This window comes from Sinocyclocheilus rhinocerous, unplaced genomic scaffold (genome assembly GCF_001515625.1).
Source record: "Sinocyclocheilus rhinocerous isolate Xijiao unplaced genomic scaffold, SAMN03320098_v1.1 scaffold174, whole genome shotgun sequence".
Taxonomy (NCBI): domain Eukaryota; kingdom Metazoa; phylum Chordata; class Actinopteri; order Cypriniformes; family Cyprinidae; genus Sinocyclocheilus; species Sinocyclocheilus rhinocerous.
In genome coordinates this window covers 685,855-706,289 of record NW_015646289.1, presented here as the reverse complement: position 1 = coordinate 706,289, position 20,435 = coordinate 685,855, and the positions used below count along the sequence as shown (strand labels likewise).

The 20,435-nt window shown below is 37.0% G+C and overlaps 1 protein-coding gene across 11 annotated transcripts in view; it reads right to left on the bottom strand.

Moving 5' to 3' along the window:
- LOC107707213 (teneurin-2-like) overlaps nucleotides 1–20,435 on the bottom strand; it is a 312,784-nt gene that overhangs the window by 97,052 nt on the left and 195,297 nt on the right. For 9 of the 11 annotated variants that reach the window (XM_016511148.1, XM_016511146.1, XM_016511150.1 and 6 more), the window contains one exon: nucleotides 8,254–8,463. The exons of the other annotated variants lie outside the window; for them this stretch is intronic. In XM_016511148.1, the coding sequence (XP_016366634.1) occupies nucleotides 8,254–8,463 (210 nt within the window). The remainder of the gene's footprint in view (nucleotides 1–8,253; nucleotides 8,464–20,435) is intronic. 11 annotated transcript variants of the gene reach the window in all.

Here is a 20,435-nt window from a genome sequence, read left to right as displayed (position 1 = left end):
CCCCCCCATTCTTTCTTTGATTCTTTGATTAATAGAAAGTTCAAAAGCAGCATTTCAGAATCAGAATTAGAATCAGATTCATCTTTATTGCCAAGTACTGTGGGTGTACATGTACAAGGAATTTGTCCTTATGTATTGGTAATAACAAAAACAATAAAAAACAAGAATAAATAATAATAATAATAATAATAATAAGATAAACATTGTAAGGTGAAGTAAAGGGAAGGATATTTAATAAGAAGCAGAAAAATAAGCAGAAAAAATTATTTGAAATAGAAATCTTTTGTAACATTATGAATGTCCTTTTTAATGCCTCCTTGCTAAACAGTTTTTTTCTTGTTGTTTTTGTTTGTTTGTTCGTTTTTTAAAAGAAAAGAAAAAGAAATTCTTACTGAACCCAAACTTTTGAACATACAAATAGAAAAGGTTTTGCGTTATGGTTAATATTTATAATTACTTTATTATTTATCATTTAAAGTTGCTAGCCATTTTGGTCCGTGTACGTTGCGTTCATTCATTTTTTGATTTAAAATTGAAAACAGAAACATGAGCTTTTGTGTGCGTTCTCTTTTTTTTTTTTTTTTTTTTAAACGAGAAAAAGTTGTTTGCCCAAAGCTGGAGAAAACAACAAATACAAAAGCCACTTGTGGTCGAGACGAAACACTGTAGGCTCCCCTGTCAGCCCTTCCTAGACTGATGAAAAGGTTGTTTTCATATTCATGAAGAAGCATTCTTCATTCGTAAACCTCTGCACGCATCATCAACTTTTATCCCGCGTCGACTATGAAATGGCTGTGTCGAGGCTCTGTGTGTGTATGTGTGAGGGTAAAAACTCACACCCGCAGCGCACAGTAATCGCTGTCCTTTTCACTCTCGATGTCTCCTTTACTCTAGGACACTGACAGATTCATGCAGCCTAGCATACTTATTTTAAGAATGACTAATTGAAGGTTTACTTTAGAGGAAAATCGAGGTTCTTTGTCCATGAATTTTTTAATGAAACTAATTGATGCCTATTATAAACAGACTGACTGATGCACATGTATTATTCTGGAAACTGCACTAAAAATGAGATGAGACTATACAATTGAGACGTCTGCACAAACTATCAGACAGTTATGTACCAAGGACACATTCAAGGATAAAGCTAAAATCCAATCCCCCTGCTTGGCTACAGTTAAACCAACAACAGCACACAGACACCAACACAAATTGAAATAAACCGCTGGACATTAGCGGCAGAAACCATAGGAGTGAGAACATAAACGTCAATTTGGGATGATAAAGGAGATCGGAGAGAGGCCCTGGACCACAGGAGGTAAAAGAGAGTGTGATTTTAGTGGAAAACGCTTGTGAATAAATAAAATAATGTAATTAGGAAACAGCCACGGAGATCTTCTACTCTTATACAACCAACCCATCCCACCATTTTCACTGATAACACGGTGGTTTTCTCTCGCCACTGAGAGTGCCAAGATTTAACTCTCGGCAGATTGCAGCGAGGCTAGACGGCGCAATATACAGCACATCCCAGCAGAAGGCCGGTCGAGTATAGCTGCCTGTTCACGTATGCTGTAAACGACAGCAATAAAATGGAAGATGAAGGTCATTTCGGCACATAATCACCTAGAAATAGGATACATTTTACAATCAGGGTTTGGCATGGTCCAGTTAGCACCTGCTGGTAGATGCCAGAACTGCATCATCTGGCTACAAAAAGCATCTTATGAAACGGATAGCTGTCCTTGATTCTGATTTGTTGAGCCGCGTTCGAAGCTGTTGCAAATTACTCTACAAACATACACCTGCGGCAGTGTGTATGTTGCTGCTTCTTTGTGTTGCTTGGCAACCACTTGCAACCACAACCGTTTCTGAGGAACTACATTGTTTGGCGGAAAATAATATTTTTATTAATATCATTACATTTTATTTGCTTTGTTTTAACGCTTCGCGTCGTGCCTAACAACACTCTTAAAAATAAAGGTGCTTCACGATGCCATAGAAGAACCTTTTTTTGTCTAAATGGTTCCATAAAGTACCTTTAACATCAGAAGAACCTAAAGGCTTCTTTGTGGCGAAACGAAGGTTCTTCAGATTATAAAAAGGTAAGAAAGAGATGGTTCTTTAAAGAACCTTTGTCTGAATGGTTCTTTGTGGAACCAAAAACGGTTCTTCTATGGCATCGCTGTGGAGAACCTTTTTAGCACCTTTATTTTTAAGAGTGAATGCCCCTTAGCTGTAATAAATTCGCACGTGTGTGTGTTCACTGCTGTGTGTGTGTGCACTTGGATAGGTTAAATGCAGAGCACAAATTCCGAGTATGGGACACCATACTTGGCAACACGTCACTTCACCTTCACTTGTTTTCACTTTCACTTAATTTGCAACTAAAGTGTGTTATTCTGCACTCAACATTCCAGCAAAAAATCTGATATGACAACATCATTAATAGCAACTCCTAGCAAATAGAACAATACAACTTTCAGGCACGGATGAGCCAATCAATAGATACATCATTTATAAAGGAAAACTAATAGGAGACATTTTGCTTCCAAATGCACAAAACACACATCCAACTTTTACTCACACACAGTAATGTGATCTGACAGTACTCACGGTTGCGTGCCAACATATGGCGCTTTTCCACTGCATGGTACGGCACGGTACGGCTCGGTACGGTTCACTTTTGGGGGGTTTTCTTTTAGGAGTCGCGGCAGTAGAGGCGGCGCAACTATAACGACATGTGAATAATCCCGCCCACTCTAAAGCGGTACTGAACTGCAGTGGAAACGCAAACCGACCCGTGCGGTGCCGTACTGAGCCGTACCGAGCCGAGTCGTACCATGCAGTGGAAAAGCGCCAATACTCACATGTGCTCGGGCTAAGAGAGCTCCGCATTAGTTCACTACTACACGCACACTGGAAACATGTACACCCCCTACAACTTAAGTACCAAAGCACTGAGGACTATGTGTGTGTGTGTCTGAAAACACTGAAAGCATAGTGGAGTTTTGTGCCAGTCTCAATAGCGCAGCGTGGAGGTCATCTAGCTTGACACAGATCCAAACCTACATGGTTCAGCTCGTTCTTACTAAAAGCAGATCCCCACACACAGCCCGGCGTGCCTGAGGTTAGCACTTAAACCCACCCCCTGCTCTTTCTGGGACCGTGCCTGTGCCGGGCAGAGCAGAGCGGAGGCGCTGAGCAGGATGGAATTGGCTTTCAGTACACTGCATTAGTTTCACAGTAGAGCTCCGGAGGCCCACTGGCAGCGGGAACAGAAAGTCACCATGTTTGTTTTCCAGGCCCAGCCTCAGTAAAAATGTTTATTGATATTTTCTGTGGTTCACTGCAAGTGTTGGAAGCTGAGGAAGGATGCCCGCACAGCAGCCGCAGCCAAGAGGAGCAGTAGGCGTCAGGACTTCTGCTTTCTTTCAGAGACTCTCACAAGAGCAGCCACTGGCCTAAAAAATCTTACACAAATTCAAACGGCTTTGTAAAGTCTGTGTCTTGCCATCTTTAGCAGTCCCATTTGTGAGTTAATTTCTTTGAACTGGTTCGAACTGACTTGCAAAGCATTTGCAAATCACTTGATCATAAAAGTGAAACATATTGGAACCATAATTTGATACAATCTTTGTAACCTAATTTAAAAAAAAATCATTTTTTAACTTCATTTATTTTACTATAAAACAAACCCTCAAATTGTATTTTTGCTGAGGAAGATCTAGAGGTTTTTGCAGTATTTTTAATAAAGATCTTAGGGCATTATTTTCTTTTCCCTACTTTAGGTTTGCATTATTGTGTTCTTCATCAGAGCACACACATGCTAATATAAAAACAATAATTATAAAAAAAAGCAATTATGCAATAGTACACCCTTAATTACCACTGCAAACAGAATACAATTAGCTTTTAAACGTGGGTGTCAAGTCTAAACTAAATAGCTTCCACAGTTTCCTCAGAACGATCACTCAAAGTGACTCTCAAACAAACTGAATAGCTAAAATGAATTGACTTCCCTATGCTATTTTTCTTCACCACCTTTTAATACATTCTGTCCCTCTCACTAACATGCTAATACAAAAACAATAACTAAATGAATAAATAATAACAATAATAATACAACTTGTGCAACAACACATCCTTAATTACCACCGCATAAAATTAAACTAGCTTTAAAAGGCACTGTCAAGTCTAAACGAAATTGTTTTCACAATTTCTCCAAAATGATCGCTCATATTAATTGGTTAATCTTCTTTCAACAGGTTCATTGAATGAACCCCTTTTCAGTACAATCTCCCATCCCTCACAAAGACACTTACAGATACCTGCTCCCTCAGAGTGAAGGGACAGCAGCTGGTCTGGAGGTCATGCTGTTGAACTCATGGACGTTTATTCTGAGGTTTAATTAAAACGCAGCTTGGTTGGTGGTAACAGAAGTAAATGCAAGCTGTACGCTGGGCTCCGAACGAAACATTTCCCTCACATTCAGCCTCTTTGGCCCAATCCCCTCCTGTAATGAGCAATAATAACAGTCTGAGAGAAGAGTCATCAAATCAGCCTGAAAATAAACAGGCTTTTGAAACCCCACTCTAAAACCCACCCACACACAAACACACACGGTCCTCTGTTCTGAACACAAAAGCTTAAATAGCCTAATACAAAAACAATAACTGAAAAAAGAAAAAACAATTATGCAACAGTCTTTAATTACTACTGCAAAACAGCATATCATTAGCTTTAAGGGGGCATCCAGTCCAAACCAAATTGTTTCAACAGAATTTCTTCAAAGCACACAGTGATTAAAAATTCATTGCATTAGGATCTACGGCTGATTTCACTGGCAGGAGTATGTGACTTTGGAAGTTGCTAAAAATAGCTAGCCGACACTCTCCATTTATAATAAATGGAAAGAGATGCAAACACAAGCGCTTCCTACACACACACACACACACACACACAGCGGCTCTTTCCAGGAGCTCTCTTTGGAAAGACACCTAATGCCACAAATCAGCTTCAATGTTTTTTCAAATATACAGGCCATGAATCACAATTTCAACAAACCAAATTAATGGAATCTGCAGACTTTTTAGGGGGCAGCATGACTGATTTCATCATTGATAATAAGCAGAAATGTTTCTTGAGCAGCAAATCAACACATTAGAATGATTTCGGAAGGATCATGTGACACTGAAGAAAATTCAGCTTTGCCATCACAGGAATAAATTACAGTTTAAAACCAATTACAATTGAAAACAGTTATTTTAAATTGTAATATTTCACAAAATTATTGTAAAATTTATTTATTTTTTAATCTTACCAACTCCAAACGTTTAGATGGTAGTAGATTTATTTAAAAGAAAGTGTTTCCAAACCTTCTATGTCTTCATTTTTACAAGCATTTATGTTGAAAAAGAGGCATTTCATCGCATTTCTAAGAGAGCTCTCTTTAACACAGCCAGACTGCCAGTCACAGAGCCTCGATGACAGCTGCAATAGCTGAAGTAATGACTGTGGCACCGTGTGCATGCCACCAGTGTCAGCGCTACCCACTGGCAGAGACGCAGTCCAGCTGTGCAATATAACCCACTGGAGCACAGACCCGCAATAAACACTAAGCAGAAATATAGAGATACACTCCGCTCTAACTAATTCTGAAGCTTTTATGTGTTTAAATTCAAAACCAACCGGTAATAAACACACTTACCAGACTCAAAAACATCTACTCCGAGCACTTGGCCAGACATTTCAATTCCTGCACAGCAATCACCCTCAACAAGCTCACAGGACATTTAATTGGACTTAGTCTCACGAAAACACACATTTCCAATCTCAATCCAACACCCCAAGATGTAAAACACACACACACTGAAACTAAACATTCTCAGACTTGTACACAAAATCCAAGCTCAAGGCAACATGATAATAAGCCAATTATTTAGTGCTTCATTTTCAGGCTAATTGCGAGCTTTGAAACTCCTCTGAGCTGAATGTGTCATCAGATCAAGGAAATGCAAACTATATGACAAACTTGCAAAGAATATGAAATATGAATAATTATTTGCAAGAATCTGATATTCAAAGTAGTTATTTTTTCCAAATGCGATAAAGACATTACAAAAACAATGAATGGCATTTGTCAAAGCGGAAAAAAGTATCTTATAGAGCTGATTAGAATATAGAAATATACAGATATTTTCTCCCAAATTAAAATTGCAGCTTGATTAGGGCATCTATATTCAAGAATTTAATATAGTACCAACGTGATGAAAGAACAAAAGAACTAATAATTGTACTATTATTTCCACCACCACCATCATCATCGCTATTGTCGCTGTTCTGTTGTGTAGATGGTAACATATTTCCAATACTAATCAGAGATTATATTCTTAGATTCTTAAGAAAAAATCTCGTTTTGCAATTTCCTTCCAGTAAATGCTAATTTTATGGCAGCTCAGAAGAAAAAACGAGAATACGAACAGGCCCAATAAAGCTATTAGTGGTCACCTTGTCTGCACTGAGAGACACTGTGATTTCCCCTCTCGAATGTTTGATCTTCTCTCATCCATAATCCTTCTGCCGCGTCGTTCTAGAGCCGTGGAGCTGGCAGTGTTGGAGTGAATTTATTTACAGCGTGGTTAGTCTGCAAATGATTGATGTTGCTGCAGCAAACAGTAAACCAATTAGAGGCATGATGTAATGTCATTTTAAAAGGTTTATAATCGCGTTGCTTCTGAACTTGGGCCCCTGATCAGACGTAATAAAGATTTATAGCAGATCAAAGGAGAGGCTAATGCCATTAACAATAGATTATATTCCAGCAGAAATTACATTAACAACTTTTTTTCCTCCTCTCTGCTAAATATATCCCCTGGATCGCAGATTTGGACGCGGGGCAAAGTTTGGAGGACTGTGCAGCGTACGGAGCATTAATTACTCTGAATGAGCACAGCTGTCTGACCTGTTATAGTGAGGTTCTACACAGCCTGTTAAAGTATAATAAGTCACCATAACATAAGTGCTTCCTATGTTGCACCCTTGTGGGAAACCAATGCTGTTTGATTTCATATCCATTTGTTGTCACCTTGAGCTTCACTAGTCATAAATATAATCTATTCCTATAACAAAATGACCTTTTTAGAAACAAAAACTAACTCTATGTCCTAACCGGGTGCAACATGACAAAATGACAAACCCAATCTCTTCTATGTTGTGGGCCATTCATACAGACCTTGTTAAGACAGCAGCAATCCCTCCAAACCCTTCCAAGTTACAGCAATTTCGTTTTTTACAGTGTGAACCAAGGAAAAAAGTTTTGGTTATGAAATCCGATGTTTTTTTACAAGCCTGATCCACTGTAAACATCCTACAGTATGTAAGTTTGCATCATTAAAATGCTATTTTAGTATCATTTATATATGACAGTATTTGTACAAATATTATTACAGTATTTGTTTGTATTTTTAATTAGCTTTTATTTTTGTTTTTATTTGAATTTTAGTTGATGTACTTTTGTCATTTTTATTTTTTTTATATTTTAATTTAACTTTCATTTATATTTCTGTCCATTTTATTTTAATAATTTTAGCACTTCAACTTATTTCAGTTAGATTTTTATTTTATTTTAATTTATTTAACAACAAAAATTAAAAATGTAATTAAATTGTAATATAACTAATTTATAGTTAATTAAATTTTAGTTTTAATTATTTTAGTACTTCAACTTATTTCAGTTAGTTGCAAAAATAAAATTTCTAATTTTCATTTAGTCTTCATCTAATATTTCTATTTTATTTTAATCTCAGCTTTATTTGAATTAACAAAAACAATTTTAACAGTTTTAGTTAACAATAACAACACTGTACTATAACCGATGTGGTAGCTAGCAAAAGTGACTGAAAAGTCTGAAAAGAAATTTCAGATCTGGATACATACAATTTTAAGAATGACTGATCTAAAAATACAGATATAAGCTAGAGGATGAAAAAAAAGCTTATTCCCTGTAGTGTGACAAAAGCCATTCATTTTCAGTGGGAGCTGCTGATATCCACCGTCATGATCAACAGCAGTCACTGGCAATGTTCTGAATGACTCTGTTTTTACTGCTTATTTTGTTGATGATGTTGCATTTAGTTAAAACACAGTGTTAGGAACTATTATTTTCATAGTAGACAAAAATACAGGACACAGAAAATGAGTAAGATGACAATGGGGGCATCAGCCAATGAGATATGAGTGGGAGGGGCTTACCAGTGGGGGGCTGGGCCCGGAGCAGGTATGAGTTGGGGGAGATTTGGTCCTCTGGGGCTCGCTCCAGCATGGTGTGAGAGGAGCTGCTGTCCAGTAAGGGCACCTGACACTCCCTTATGTTAGGCGGGGCCGGATGAAGGGGGACGGGTGGAGGAGAAGGAGCAGGGGGCAGGAGGCTGGAGGAGGCAGTGGAGGGAGGGAGGGGACGACCTGAGGAATGGACAGATAAAAGGAGGAGACAAACTTGTTATGATCATGTGACATGACGCAGGGCAGATATCAACATACTAACATGATAGACGTACAACATTTAAACATTCTACAGCAAGCAGATTGCATTGAATCAAGTGACTAATGAACTCATTTATGTGATAATGCACTCATGTGATCAATTGTATTCGAATGACTTCAATGACAATCTTTGAAGTCAACATGAAATGGCTTTTACAACCCATTTTACTTTTGTAGTATTATGTGTTTCCATGTGAAACATGAAATTTAATACAAAAAATGCAGGTCGAGATTTGATTTTATCCATCAGGAATTGACTGGATCATGAAAAGTGTCTGTTTCATACTAGAATGCATTCAAAATGTGAGTTTGGAGTGGATTATGGAGGACTACGCCCCTCCTGAAACACCTTGGGAACCCATTTCTGAAGAGGCTTTTTACCCGATACGTGGAGGTTGAAGATTAAGTTCACCCTTGAGAACATTATTATGCATCCCAGTAGTAACACTTCTACAAATGTATCGTAATTTACTGTTATTGCCATAAACGTTATTATATTAACCGGGAAGCTTTTACAAAGGCTCCATTGCTTACAACAGCAGCCTAAACCAACGCATAAGTAGCTATCTGGCTATTGGTTTCTATTAATTATTAATATTAAGTTGTTTCTGAGGCAGTGCAAGTTTTGTCATTTTGATGAATTATTATGAAAACTCAGTAGACGTGTGCTCAGAAACGTGTATTAAGAAAGTAAACAGTCAATTTTGTCATTTTGATGAAGGATTATGAAAACGTTTTTCTCTTTAGAACAACATGTACTGATAAAATGTTCTCAGAAACATATATTAAGAAAGTAAACAGGGTCAATTTTGATTTCACGCTGACCTTAACCATAACAGTCCCCTGTGATGTTCATGTCGCACAATGTGCTCATAAAATAATTCCCATAAAATGAGCTCCAAGGTGTTTCTCATAAAAGCAAGCTATGAGGTCACAAAGTAAATTTACGGCACAAGTTATATGTGCCCATAAATGCATGCAAAATTTACGCGCTCACACCTGTGCATAGAAAGCGTGGGCTGAAAATGACATCATGCTCAGCGTGCATTGACAATATGCAAACAAAAGCACCGCGACAGAAGCAAATAGTCAGAGAGTGCTTCGACTGCAGAACAGCAGACAGGAAGTGCTGCTCGCAGCATTTTTTTGGTCCAGTAAAACTCCACGCTGGGAGCATTGCATGAGCACATTTACACACAAACACAGTCTACTTCATCACTGTAATACAGATGTTTCGGATATGGTTTCCCAACAGGATCCTGTAATAGAACCATATACATGCGCTATATGACACTAAAGATCCTGCAGTTATGAAGCGCATGTAATTTTTTCGCTGCGAGCAAATGCACGAGGGGAGCTGGGCAAAGTCATTGGTTTTAAATGCATTTGAGTTCCTGAGTAATTGCCATGACATCGGAGGTAAAATTGCAAAGGTTTTTTTTTTTTTTTCTTCAAAGAAGCGTGTGCAGTCAGTCCTCATAAAGGCGGAGGAATTAGGAGGCTATTACCTGCCTTAATTACTCCTGCAAAGACAGCACTGAGGGAAAAGACGGCGCTCGCTATAATCTGAGACGTCTGAGCGGCGCTCTTTTAAGATTCATATCAGTAAAACTAAAATGACTAAAATGTATTGGCCATCGTTTTAATTGGGATCAAACGAAGACTGTGCACTTTCTGTCTTTTAAGAGTCGCTTTAACTTCAAAAAGCCGCATGGTACACAAACAGATTATCACGCACATACACACAGCTTCACTTTCATCTTCCTTTCATCGCATTTCAACCCCTGACTGCCTGTTAGCAGGAATGATAGAAAGCGAGAGAGTGAAGAGGTGCTTTTGTAGAAGACCTTGAATGCAGAAAGTGTATGAGCACATCTGACTCAACTTCCCTCTTCAACGCTCGTCCTCCTTCTCCCCATGACTCCTTTGTCAGCACAGTATGCGGTCATTCAGGGATATTGAGTCGAGGTGCTGGCTGTGCCTTGTGTTATTGATTTGGTTCATTGCTGCTGGAAACACACCTCCATTCACACACTAACTCACAAAACACAGGGCCCCCATTGCACTAAGCTTATTTGATAGATTTGTTTTTAGATTTATTTATTTTAGATTTAATTTAAGGTGGTTAGTCCAAGCAATGATTTTGTTACAGTTAAATTTTTATTTGATGTTTTAAATTATTATTAAATATTAAATGAAATATTAATACACTAATAGTGAATATTATAAGCCTAAATATGATTAAAAACTGAAATATATTTTCATTTTTAATGTTAGCTATTTCAGTTTACAACATTTAAAAAAAAATGTATATATTAGTTCATAATAGTAACTCTACCATGTGTCTTGCTTAAAGTTTTCCTTAACTTTTTCTTTTCTTATGTCTGACCTCATGATCTGTGGAAGAGGGATGCATATAATATATAAGGAAATATAGCGGGCTGATTGGATTGCTTGTTAAGCAGACCCCAGGGACATGGGGCAGAGGCCCCTTAAATAATAAAGAGAAAGACGAGGAAGGATATGTTTACCGTCAGCATTTCATAAAAGCATCTATGGCATACACATCTGAGAACAAGTGAATGGGAAGAGAGAAACAACGAGAGAGAGAGAGAGAGAGATATGGGGATCTTCACTAATGCACAGAGGAGATGAATAAACACTGAAGAGCTCAGCGAATATGCAGATGAAAGAGCAAGAGGTTAAGTGTGCTGCTGGCTGATTAGCTTGACTTCTAAAGAGATGGATGAAGAATTCGACCATAAAAATACAGAACGGCAGAGCTGCACATGGGTATCTGAGGACAGAGGAGCAGCAGGAATTCTGGGAAGTTGTTCTTGTCAAACAGTAGATAGAAGCAGCGTAGATGCACCAATGAGTCATTTTCTCGGAAGAGAAACAGAGATTAATATTTGTTAAGTTTCAATGAATACTTAAAACAGTTCAGAGGAAAAATGTTTATTGTCGTTGAACTTGTTTTAACAAGCACATAATATTCATCACACAAAACCATGACACAATTTTCAATGGACCATTGCTTCAATAATGAGAGTATTTATGGCACTGGACAAGAGAAGCCTGTGTGTGTATATGCGTGTCCTTCCTAAATTTCCATTATCTCTCTGGGAGAGGATGTGCTACTGTGGATCTGCTGGCCTGGAACGCTGATTTGACCTTGAACGTCCCCTTGATTAATTTTTTTAAATACTATCCCAACTCGGAGACAACTTTTGATTTCCTGAAGAGTATAAACTTTGTGCTACTTTCAAAACATTGCACTGGTAGTTTGAGCCGCTCTACAGCAAAATGCAAATGAAATTTTACACAAACTAAAATAAAACTTTGTAAAAATAAATTAAAACAAAAACCCTATAAAAATAAATAAAACTATTAATTAAATAAATAAATAAATAAATACAACTTACACTACCAGTTTGGGATCAGCAAGTTTTGTTTTGTTTTGTTTTATTTATTATCATTTTTTAACATTATCCAGCAAAGATGCATTAAATTGATCAAGAGGGATCTATAGTAATGTCTGTAGTAAAGATATTTCAGATTTAATGACTTTTAAAGACATATATAACAAAACAAATTCTGTTCTTTTGAACTTCCAATCCGTCAAAGAATCCTGAATAAATGTAACCACCATTTCCACAAAAATATGAATCAGTTCTTAACATTGATGATAATAAGAAATGTTTCTTGAGCCCAGCATATCCTAAAATCGTTACATTAGAATGATTTCTGAAGGATCATGTAACACTGAAGACTGGAGTAATGGCTGCTGAAAATCCACAAATAAATTACATTTTAATATATATTAAAAATAGAAAACAGTTTTAATATGTAATGCAGCCAAATGCAGCCTTGGGGGAGCATAACGGGCTTCTTTCAAAAACATTCCAACAAAAAAACTTTCTGACCGGTAGTTTGTATTTTCTGAAACTTTTTGTCCATTGGAAACCTCTGGGAAAAACATATTTTGAATGTTTTGCCAAATGAACAATCAATACCCAGATACATAACTGTACAATCTATTGAACAGGCTGTATTTCTATCCCTCACAGGCTTGATTTTATTACCATAAAATTAAATATGCCGTCTACTCTGACTGAGGTCTATAAGCATCAATTGTGTGCCTTTCCACATTGGCTGGTCTCCTAGAGCTAAAAAGAGCTGTCAGCCGTACTTTAGGTTCAGTCTCTTATTATCTAGCGTTTCTCCAACGCCGTTGCTTTTGGCTTTACTCTGTTTTGACAAAACTCGATTTGAAAAAGTCTGTGGACGGACTACATGAAAGTGCATTGTGACACTTGGTTTCACACAGCTCATAATTCATAAAGTTTAAGCTTGTCCAGTGCCTTATTTTTGATTGCTGCTGAGTCCATCACTTGTTGGAGCCTCTGGGTAAGTGCGCTCAGAAAATTACATTATGTAATGTAATACTATTATGTGAAAATCATTTCGGTAGATTCACGGATTACGGGATAGAAGTAGACATGCCGCTGACTGAAGCGGTCCTGTCGGCAAACTCTCACGAATACGCTCGCAGATGCACCCTAATGCCGCGGCCCAGGTCTAGCTGCGGCACTATATCTCTCCACCCATCTGGCCGGTGAGAAGACGGCGAGCCAAAGACGCCAAAAAGCTCAGGAAGAGACAGCTGGAGCCCAGTCAGATGGAAAGTGACAAATTACCGCCCTAATGAGAGCCATTCATCATTTCTCCCAAACTCTCTCTCCCTCTATTTTCATCAACAACGCACCTACACGTTTAGCTCAACCGTCATCCAACACCTGCATTCAAACACGCTAAAGATGGGGAGGAAAAGGAGGCGGATTTGACCTCAGAAAATAAGAAATGCAACACATAGTTTACCTTACAGGTGTGCAAGAGGAAATGAGGAGAAAAGAGAAAAGCATGATGGAAAACATATACCCTAGAGTTACCAAACCGCATGATAATGTGAGCTACTGTACCACCTCAGAAAACTTTTTTCATTATATATAAAACAATACAAATTAAAACAAACTAAGTAGTAATAAAACAGGTAAACACGATGATACATTTGTTCTATATAAAACAGGTAATAATAATAATAGCCTAGTATTTCACCAAAAATTGTGCTTGTGCTATGTATATTTTATATTTATTTATCGGAGCATAGTACTTTACTTCTTGTGGGAAAAGTTTAAATTGTACAATTGAGTCTCTTGTGCACTTAAAATACAATAAATAAAAATTCTGCCCTCATTTACTCACACTCTTGTTGTTTTAAACCTGTATGACTTACTTTCTTCGGTGGAAAATAAAAGAAGATATTTTGAAAATTTAACAACATTGGACCGAACTGTCAAAACAAAACAATAACAACAACAAAAACAAAGCAAAACAAACCCAAAACAAAACGGAACAAAACAAACCAAACCCAAAACAAAACAAAGCCAAAACAAAACAAAACAAAACAGAACAAACCCAAAACAAAACAGAAGAAAACAAAACAAAACAAAACTAAGTCATTTAGGTTTGGAATGACATGAGGGTGAGTAAACTATAATGTAAAGTAAAAGTAAGAATTTTCAGTTTTGGTGGACTGTCTCTTTAAGTGCAGAAGTCATTCATATGAAACACATTGAAATCAGTCACTTATGACGGTCTATTTCAGTTTGAATGCTTCCACAGAGTACTATGTAGGCAGCTCACTAGGTTAGGAACAGAGCTGATATATAGGGAAGGTGACAGGAAGCTGAGGTACAGTGACGTGGATCTCTCGTGTAATCCAGGGCAGGAGGCCATTTTATGCCCGCTGCTAAGATGGCTGCCGCTGGTCCCGCGCCTGTCTCTGCCAGAGAATTTTGAGGGCAGATTGTCTGGATGCTCTGTGATTGGCTCCATTTTCTCATTCTGATGTTGTGTCTTGTCGAACAGGCTGACAGGATCCTAATCTTTACAACCACTAAGCTCAGTCGGGCCTGTCAAAACACTAACGCCCATTTCACACCATCAGCCAATGCTAATGGCAGAGCACGAGTTCAATGATCACGCACACACATAAGCACTGGCACAATCCTGTTCCCTTCATCCTGGTTTATTCAGCTGAAAATATTAAAGCACAAAACTTACTGTAAGCTTCCCACAATTAAGAAAGTTAGCTTTTCCCATCTTAAAAGTGACTTTACAGTTACGTTTCTCCCCTGAAAAAACCCTTTGATGTTGAACTTCAAGCCCGTATTCTCCTTTAGCTCAGAGCTCCTTTATAATCCTGCTCAGTTTTTGTCTGTCTGAGAATGACTTCAGGAAATGCAAGTCAAATCTTTCAGCGTGAGGGGACAGAATGCAGCACTGAGACACACCGGTACGGCTCCTCTTCACTTTAATGGAGGATCAGCCAAAAGACTGAACTGTAATGGATCTGGTGAGTCCAGATGTGTTGAGGGCCACTGCAGCATCTCTTTTGTTATTGTTCTTTGCAACATATCTCACCTTGTGTTCAACACGGTAAAGTCACTCTAAGAACCCCTATAAGCCAGAACAAAAGCCCTGAGAGTAAGTTTTAGTTTCATTTTGAAGCTTCAGTGAGTGAAACCTGGTTCTTAAGGGGTTAAGTAAACTAAAGAAGGTGAATGCAGGTCATTTAAATACTATTTTCGTGCACTTGCTGCAATCAACAATGCGGCAGTGTTGTTACTGTAAACTAAAACTATTGATTTTCGGTAATAAAAAAAAAAAGCTGAAATACAATAGAAATATTATATGGGGAAACTAAAACTTGAATGAAAATGACAAATGCTGCCTTGGCAAAAAGTACAAAAATGACAAACTTAACTAAAACTGAAATAAAACAAAGTTACTAAAAATATAAAATATAAAAAAGTAATACAATTACAAAATTCCACAACATATAAAAACATAAATCTTAAAATAAAACTAAAAATATAAAAATAAAAGCTAATTTAGAATATTAATAAATATTATGATAGTATATAAATAACACTAGTACAATATGTGTTTAAGCTTGAAGGAAAGCTTAAATATTTCCGGGTGAACTATTCCTTTAAATACACTTCTGTTTGTTTCCTTTTTAAAATGTCAGCATCCTAAATGCTCTATAATGATAGCAATTCATCATCTATTCAATGCTATGCTTATTTACTGTTTGGGCCAATATATGTGTACTGCAGCGCTTTACGCAGGCCACTGCACTTTGATTCATGATCACTGACTAAAGCACGTCCTCCACCAATCACAGGTGTCAGTGTGTCCTGCTCCGCAAGACCATGATGGTATGAACAAGTGCACGGAGGACAAAAATCCAGTGCAGTCACACACACTCACACACACACACACACACACACACAGGTTTGTTTTTGTGAAAAGTGGGGACATCCCATAGGCGTAATGGTTTTTATACTGTACAGACCGTATATTCTATTGCCCTACACCAACCCTACCCCTAAACCTACCCCTCACAGGAAACTCTGTGCTATTTCAGATTTTCAATACACTCCATTCTGTGTGATTTATAAGCGTTTTGAAAAGTGGGGACATGGGGTAATGTCCTGAAAAGTCACCTTCTCCTTGTAATACCTATGTCATACCTTTGTCATTATACAAATTTATGTCCTCATTTGTCACAAAAATGCGCACACACACACACACACACACATTCCCACATTGTCAATTAGGCTCAGGCCTCTGTCCGCTCTCTGCACGTCATTTCCATATAAATTACATCCATGTTGTCTTTCTGGATTGATGGTACTGTTATGGATTCCACACGTTTTACCTTACAGAAGAGAGAAGGAATAAATAACCTCCATCATTCAACAGCCCCACCTCCGAGCCCACAAATACACTGATACATGCACTTGTTCAGCCTCCTAAAAATCTGCTTAATATTTTAACCGGAACAATGACATTTGGCCTTGCAAAATATTGCATCATGAAAAATATTAGCAAAATATATAACAAACAGGACAACCATCTGTGTCCTTGTTCAGCACAATCAAGGTCCTCTAACCCAGACATTCACCCCTCATAGTGTTTTTAGCAGCAATTCACTGTACTTCACAAACTACAAATGTTGAGTTTGTTGACTATAAGAATGACAAAATAATTATATAACTATACTGTAAAATTTACTGTATATATACTGCAGAATTTATTATATTAGTTATATATACATTATATTAGTATTGTATTTATAATATTAATGCATAATGATAATTCACATATTTTAATATAAATCTATGTATCTGAGCATATTAATCTAGGCTACAAATAAATAAATAAATTATATATAATAATATATCCTTCTTACACTTCCTATCACATGCATCAAAACAGGAAAGAAAACTGCACTCGTCAAGAGATGTCATGGGTGTTTAATGCAGCCAAGAAGCAGAGTATGTTGAGCGGCATTTTATATGAGAGAGATATTGCTATAAAGTAAGAAGAACACAGCAATGCTTGTCATTTCACTCCCAGAACGAGTCCTACAATATTCATAAAAAGCTTTTTGGCAACCGCACACATCCGTAAGCAATGCTACACTTGTTTATTTACAAGGCTAGACAAAAAAAAAAAAAAAAAAAGCTCTAAAAAGCTGCATTAAAAAATAATATCTACTCTGACATTGTGAGGACATGGCGTCAACCTCATTCGCCCCATGAAAAATAAACTTTTCCGCTGACACACACTCTTGCATTTTGCTCAAGGAAGAAGTTCATGAGACGATGAGCTGACACACAGGCAGAAGCTTCAGGGCCGAACTGAAGAGTAGAGTCGTTGATATGAGGCAGTGACATCATAAACTTGCAACCTTGGCTAGGGTTACTGCAGAAGTGATGTCACTGCCTCTTAGCATCCTCGTCACTCTCATTTCTTTTGCCTAGGATGAACTTTACACCTGTTGCTGGAGACTGCAGGGCTCTGCTCTAAATAGAAGCCTGTGCTTGTCCACTGTTCTCACAACCTTAACATCATCCAAAGAGTTAGCATTAAAAACTGTGTAGATACACGCTTCCTAAAGGAACTATCAGTGGTTTCAAACCAGTAGAAGAATAGGATAAACATCAGAACAGATTTGGAGAAATGTAGCACTACTGGATCCTCTGCAGTGAATGGGTGCCGTCAGAATGAGAGTCCAAACAGCTGATTGGCTGAGCATTACATTCACAATTCACACAAAAAGCTGCATGGTTGTAAGAAACAAATCTATCATTGAGACATTTTAACTTTAAACTGTCACTTCTGTCCAAAATACATTTTCTTCTCACATCAAAATCCACCACCATATCTGTTTATAGTTGTTTTGGACTGTTGTCACTTCTAAACAATGTTTGATCTGTGCATATTTCTCTCCTGATTTCACAGCAGAAAGCCATATTATGGATAGAGGACTTGCAACAAACATCTTAATTAATTTGTTTATTACAAACACACAACTTGTCACTTCACAAATTGATGGACTGGAGTCGTGTGGATTACTTATGGGTTACTGTATTGTTTTTATCAGCTGTCATTCTGACGGCACCTATTCACTGCAGAGTATCCATTGGTGAGCAATTGATGTAATGCTACATTTCTCCAAATCTGTTCCGATGTAGAAACAAACTCTTCTATATCTTGGATGCTTTGATGGTCAACATTAAATAAATCAACCAATTAAAGGCTGAGCACAATATTATATAAACAAAACAATTACAAGAAGACCAATCTAAAGGCTAGAATACACTACATGCCTTTTAAAATCTGAACAGATTTTAAAACACTTGGCCTCATACATTTGCAGACTTTGTAAATGGTTACAGAAGAAAAACTGGGCATTACAAATTAAATGACTGAAGTTTATACATTTCTTACCAAGTTAGCACACATCAAACTAAAATCATCCACAAAACAAAGTATGAATGGAGTCATGCACAGCAGGTTCCATATCAGCTGTTCGGTGTGAAAGTATATAAATTGCTAATTATATTCCAGCCGGCTCTCTTTGATGTCTGTGACTCTGATAGAAGCAAGTCTATTTTTAGCAATAAAGTGGAGAAAAAAAAATCTTCTGTCTTCCCATCCTCCCCTCTTCCTACTTCCAAAGCATCTGTCTCCTCATCTCTCTAACCCTGCCTTCGCCTCTTCCATTGTGTGGTCTTTGGAAACCTCTCACCCGAACTGAAGATCAAAGTGTTTGGAAAAAAAAAAAAAAATGGATTCCTCTCTCTACTCAAGATAACAGCCTTCTTCCAAAACCACTTTGCCACTAAACCACAACTATCACTGTCGCCTTGTTTGTTTGTATTTTTGGAGCGTGTGCTTCTGAGCATACTCGTCTTTTCACCTTTTTGCACTCCATCACTCACTCGTGTCACACTTTAGACTTGTGAAGTGTTTTTTTCTTCTTCTTCTTCTTCATGCCACCTTCAGAATAATGTGATACATTAATGTAATATTACTATGGCTTTGAAGTGTAACAGAATTTTGTATTTTATATGACTGGTTAATGGATATTTAATGGGAAAGTTCACCCAAAAATGAAAATTCTATCCACTGACTTTCATAATATGGGGGGGATAAATAAAAAATTATTTGAAAGTCAATGGCTAACCGGCAACTGTGTGGTTACCAACATTCTTCAAAATAACTTAATTTGTGTTCAACAGAAGAAAGAAACTTATACAGGTTTGGAACTATTTGAGGGTAAGTAAACAAAGACAATTTTTATTTTTGCGTGAACTATCTTATTAAAGGGATAGTTCACCTTCAGTTGCTGGTCCCTATTGACTTCCATAGTATGGAAAAAAAATAACACTATGCAAGTCAATGGGAACCATAACTTAATTTGTGTTCAACAGAAGAAAGAAACTTATACAGGTTTGGAACTATTTGAGGGTAAGTAAACAAAGACAATTTTTATTTTTGCGTGAACTATCCCTTTAAGTGTTATACAAAATGTAATAAATAACAATAATAATAAATAAAAAAAATATTTAGATACAATTTTATATATATATATACACATTTATTTTATAATTATATTTTGTTTGTTATTATTATTATTATTTTGGTAACACTTTCATATATGGACCAATTCTCACAATTAACTAGTTGCTTATTAGAATGCCTATTAATAACATATTGACTGTTTATTAGTGCTTTTAAAGCACATATTCTGCATGACTATATTCTACATCCCTAGTCCTACACAATAACTAAACTTAACAACCATTTCTATGAGTCGAAAATGAGATTTTTAATTACTGCATGACCTGGGGTATATTAGCAACATATTAATGTGCGTCATTAACCCAGTGGTAACTAACCCCGTCAGCTCATTAACTACATGTGATTGGACCTGAGTGAGCACAGGCGAAGCTCCAGCTCTCATCACAACCACCTATGATGATATAGCGCACATCCGCTAATTAGAGAACTTTGAATATGCACACGCTGTTATCTTGTGGTCAGAAGAGCAAATACGCAAGGTCTTTATGAAGCGAGAGGATGTCATTACTTGAAGAAAAAAATGCAGTTTTTAGACAATAATTATGTTTAAGCATACAGCATTGCAAATAATAAGTTGCAAAAGTGTGATTTTTGCAAGTTCCATGAATAATTCATGAAGTAAATTTACCTGTAAACATACTACTCACCTACTTCAGAAAACTATACAGATATATTTAAGTACATTTTTATGAAACCAATTGAAAAGAGGTCAACTGCATGAATTGCTTGATGCTCATCAAGGCTGCATTAAGTACTGCATAAATACTTTACAGTTAATAAATAAATAAATAGTATTACAATTTAAAATATTTGTTTTCTATTTGAATATATTTTATATTGAATTTATTCCTGTGATACTCCAGTCTTCAATGTCACATGATCCTTCA